At 33.7% G+C, this 3,363-nt stretch overlaps 1 protein-coding gene across 1 annotated transcript; it reads right to left on the bottom strand.

Annotated features, from left to right (window-relative positions):
- Window positions 1–1,151: 1,151 nt before the first annotated feature.
- On the bottom strand, window positions 1,152–3,158 carry LOC128220091 (uncharacterized). The gene has a single exon (XM_052928349.1). It carries the CDS (start codon window positions 3,003–3,005, stop codon window positions 1,152–1,154), a length of 1,854 nt encoding a protein of 617 aa, XP_052784309.1. The 5' UTR covers window positions 3,006–3,158.
- Between the last annotated feature and the right edge of the window lie 205 nt (window positions 3,159–3,363).

Raw genomic sequence — 3,363 nt, 5'->3', positions numbered from 1 at the left:
CAATGCCTGTGACTGTGTGTAAGACAGGACACACAAATCAAAACCCCATGAAAACCACACTCAAACTCTACGTCCTTATCAGGATGAGAGGTACATTTTGTGAGACGATGTATTTCTTCGTATATCTTGTCATCTTTTGGCATGAGGTCACCTGTCAATATTTGATGAACCCTGGTAACTGTATTTTTCTTGTGAGATCGACAACATGTTGTACACAAAAATTCAGAACAGTTGATACAGAAAGCGGTTGCCTCCTTTTTTAAGACATCAAATTGACAAGGTCTACAAAATGTATTTTCCATGGTTTGTCTTTGTATCACAACAATCTAACATTATCCTTAAATTTTCGCATGGTATCTCTATCACCTACAAAAAATATGTCCAGTGTTCCATTTTGTTTGCAATTGTTTCATATTACCAAAGACATTTCCATTTTTGAAATATTATCATGAATAATTTTCGTCTGAAAAAATAGCTACAATCTTTGCTTAGAACACATTTAGTCCAAAGCAAACTTGCACACTTACTTTCGCAGCAGATAAATAGTAACTTTTCACTTTTACAAAATTAAGTAAATGATAATATAGATCCATAATGTATATCGGTAATCACAGAAATATTATTTATCAATCGTTCTACGTATATCAATTATCAGTTTATATAGTGTTTGGTCATATAATGACAGTTATGAATAAAGTAAGAATAAAGTACGAATGGACTCAATGGCGTTTATAAGTTTATCAATGTGGGTCAGCTTTTAATGCACATAGTGATATGCAGATAAGAAATAATAACAGGGGCCAAAACTAAATTGTATACATTTCATTTTAGACCCTTGCACTTGAAAACCTTAGCTTTTTTATTATTTTAATTAAGATATCTTTTAAAATAAATACTGGTGCAAAAATTATATCAACCATGCTTTCTTTTAAACTTCTACCAACAAATACTTCTCACCCTTTCCTCTAATTACACTGAATAAAATCAAAAGATTTCTCAATATTTATTTAGTTACATGACTTTTACATACTTTATCATTATTTATATGATCCATATTTTATAAGAGAATCAAAGTAATAAGAAAATTATTCTTAGAAATTGAATGTCATGAGAATTTTGCATTTACACTTTTTAAATGCAAAATCGATTCATTATGAAAAATGGTAGGTATACATACTGTCATCGTTCATACATCCAACAAAAAGACGCCTCGATTTACTGTCCATTGCAATAGACAAAGGGTTGGAAACATTGCAAAGTGTTCGACTATCCCATAAGTCGAGTGCATTAACCTGGGATACAGTTTGTGACTCTTTCAAACATACATACATATTCTCAGCATCATCAAAATTTACATCGCTTGCATTTTTCATGTTGATTTTTTTACTATGCTTGTAATACCATTTTCGTTGCATTATTTCCGTTTTTGATGTATTAAGCGTGTAGCAATTTATCATTGTATCATCAATACACACTAAATGGTTATCGTCTAACATACGAATGCGTGTGCATTTGTCAAAGTCAACTTTACTTTTGAGCACTGAAACTTGACTGCCATCAGTTTTCCTGATTTCGATGACTCTACGGGCTGAAGTTTCTTCAAATAAATTCCTTACGGACGATAATATGAACATCATAGTTTCACTGCTCGTGATTGAAATGGCGTAATTCGAAGTTGGAAAACAACGTAAATCAGTTATACCCTGTTGCGAGATGCGGTAAAAGCAAATGGTCTTTATGCGAGAAAAACAAATATATGCAGTGCATGCATGGATTTGGTTTGTTAAACACATGTCTAGTGGTTGATCCGGAAGATTTGCTTCATGACGCAGTGTAAAATCCCCGCTCAACACTTTCAGTTTACAGTTTCTCGAATCAAGGACTATTAAACTCCCGACTGATTCTGGTAAAACATCGCACGCAACAATTGAACAAGTATCCATGTCATTGCTAAATTTGACGTTTATATTCTGAGGTGTTTTGGACACTTTCATTTCAAGAAATGATTTGACTGCATCTTTTCTTCTTTTCGTATTTGTTTCAATCGATTTGCTGCTCACTGATACTTGTTCGGAGCTCAGCTTACTTTTAGTTATGTTATCTTCTGGAGTTGAACCAGTAGCAGTTTTAGTTGGTGCATCCATAACCTCTTCGCTTAATTTTTCCATATTATCAGATTCAGTTTCGTTTGAAACAATTTTTCCGAGCGAACGGAAATGCGTTAATTCATTCTCTGGTTCAAACGAAAATTCATGAAAAGGTCTTGTTTGAATGTCTTTCAGTCTTTTTTCAATGTGTCGATATTTTTTCTCACTCGTTTTCCTCACAATCGATTGAATCAGGTTGCTTTTATAACCATGTACTGCTTTCATCATATCACTTGTAAATGATATTTCCTTTTCTATTTCTTTAACAGATATTTCATCATTTTGTAAAATGGATATATCCTGACCGATAGTCCTTTCGATCTCTACATAGACATCACCTTCCAGAGAATCAATATGATTCTTTACCTTTTCCGAGAATTCTGAACAAGCCTTTTTGATTGTTGCCTTTTGTTGTTGTAGACTGGATAGTTTCCTGTCTGTCACATGTGTTGCGCTTGTGTTCCGTTTTTCTAGTTGTTGCAAATCCGTCTGTAGATCCTTTGCGGTTGCATCTACAACGGTTGTATCTATGGAAGATATGTCCACTATATGCTCACATTTTTTATGAGAATGCGTGAAGCAAGTGACGCAAATGAGTTGTGCGTGGTCAGAACATTCAAACACGACGTCTTTTTCCGGGTGAGTTTTACATTTTCTAAGACGCTTTATTTCCTGATAAACACTGTCGTCTTGTGGCGTGTTTTCGTCTCTAAGTAGCTTGTGACCGCGCGTGACCGTGTTCTTCCTGTGTTCATGACAACAGGCGTTGCATAGATATTCCACACAATGTACACAAAATCCGTCCACTGCCTTCTTTGTATTGTCAAATAAACATGGACCACACACTCTTTTATCCATTTTACTTGAGTATAGTGAAACAAATATTTATTTTCTATGGTATATTGACAAACTTTGTACACGTTGAATTATAAACGTTCTAGAAATACCGAATATTTTATCGTATGTTTACATTGATATTAATCCTGTTAAAATGTTATCGATATTCTTTACTTTGCGACAACCCGTGAGGTATTCTGCCTTGATAATGCACTCTCAAGTATGTTTCTCATTTTGCATGTTTATACAACGTTTATTGTATTTTGTGATAATCTATCCTCAAGTTCTGTACTCCATTAACGAAGAATTTGTTATTATAATTTGAGTTGTTGCTTACAAAAAAATCTTGTACACCTAGTAATATAACATAAGGTTATAC

This window comes from Mya arenaria, chromosome 15, assembly GCF_026914265.1.
Source record: "Mya arenaria isolate MELC-2E11 chromosome 15, ASM2691426v1".
Lineage (NCBI taxonomy): Eukaryota > Metazoa > Mollusca > Bivalvia > Myida > Myidae > Mya > Mya arenaria.
The sequence above is the reverse complement of the archived record's forward strand: the minus strand, read 5'-3'. Positions and strand labels throughout refer to the sequence as shown.

Bases quoted from the DNA above. Each gene is read 5' to 3' on its own strand.
- LOC128220091 (XM_052928349.1), bottom strand. From the start codon at position 3,005: ATGGATAAAAGAGTGTGTGGTCCATGTTTATTTGACAATACAAAGAAG.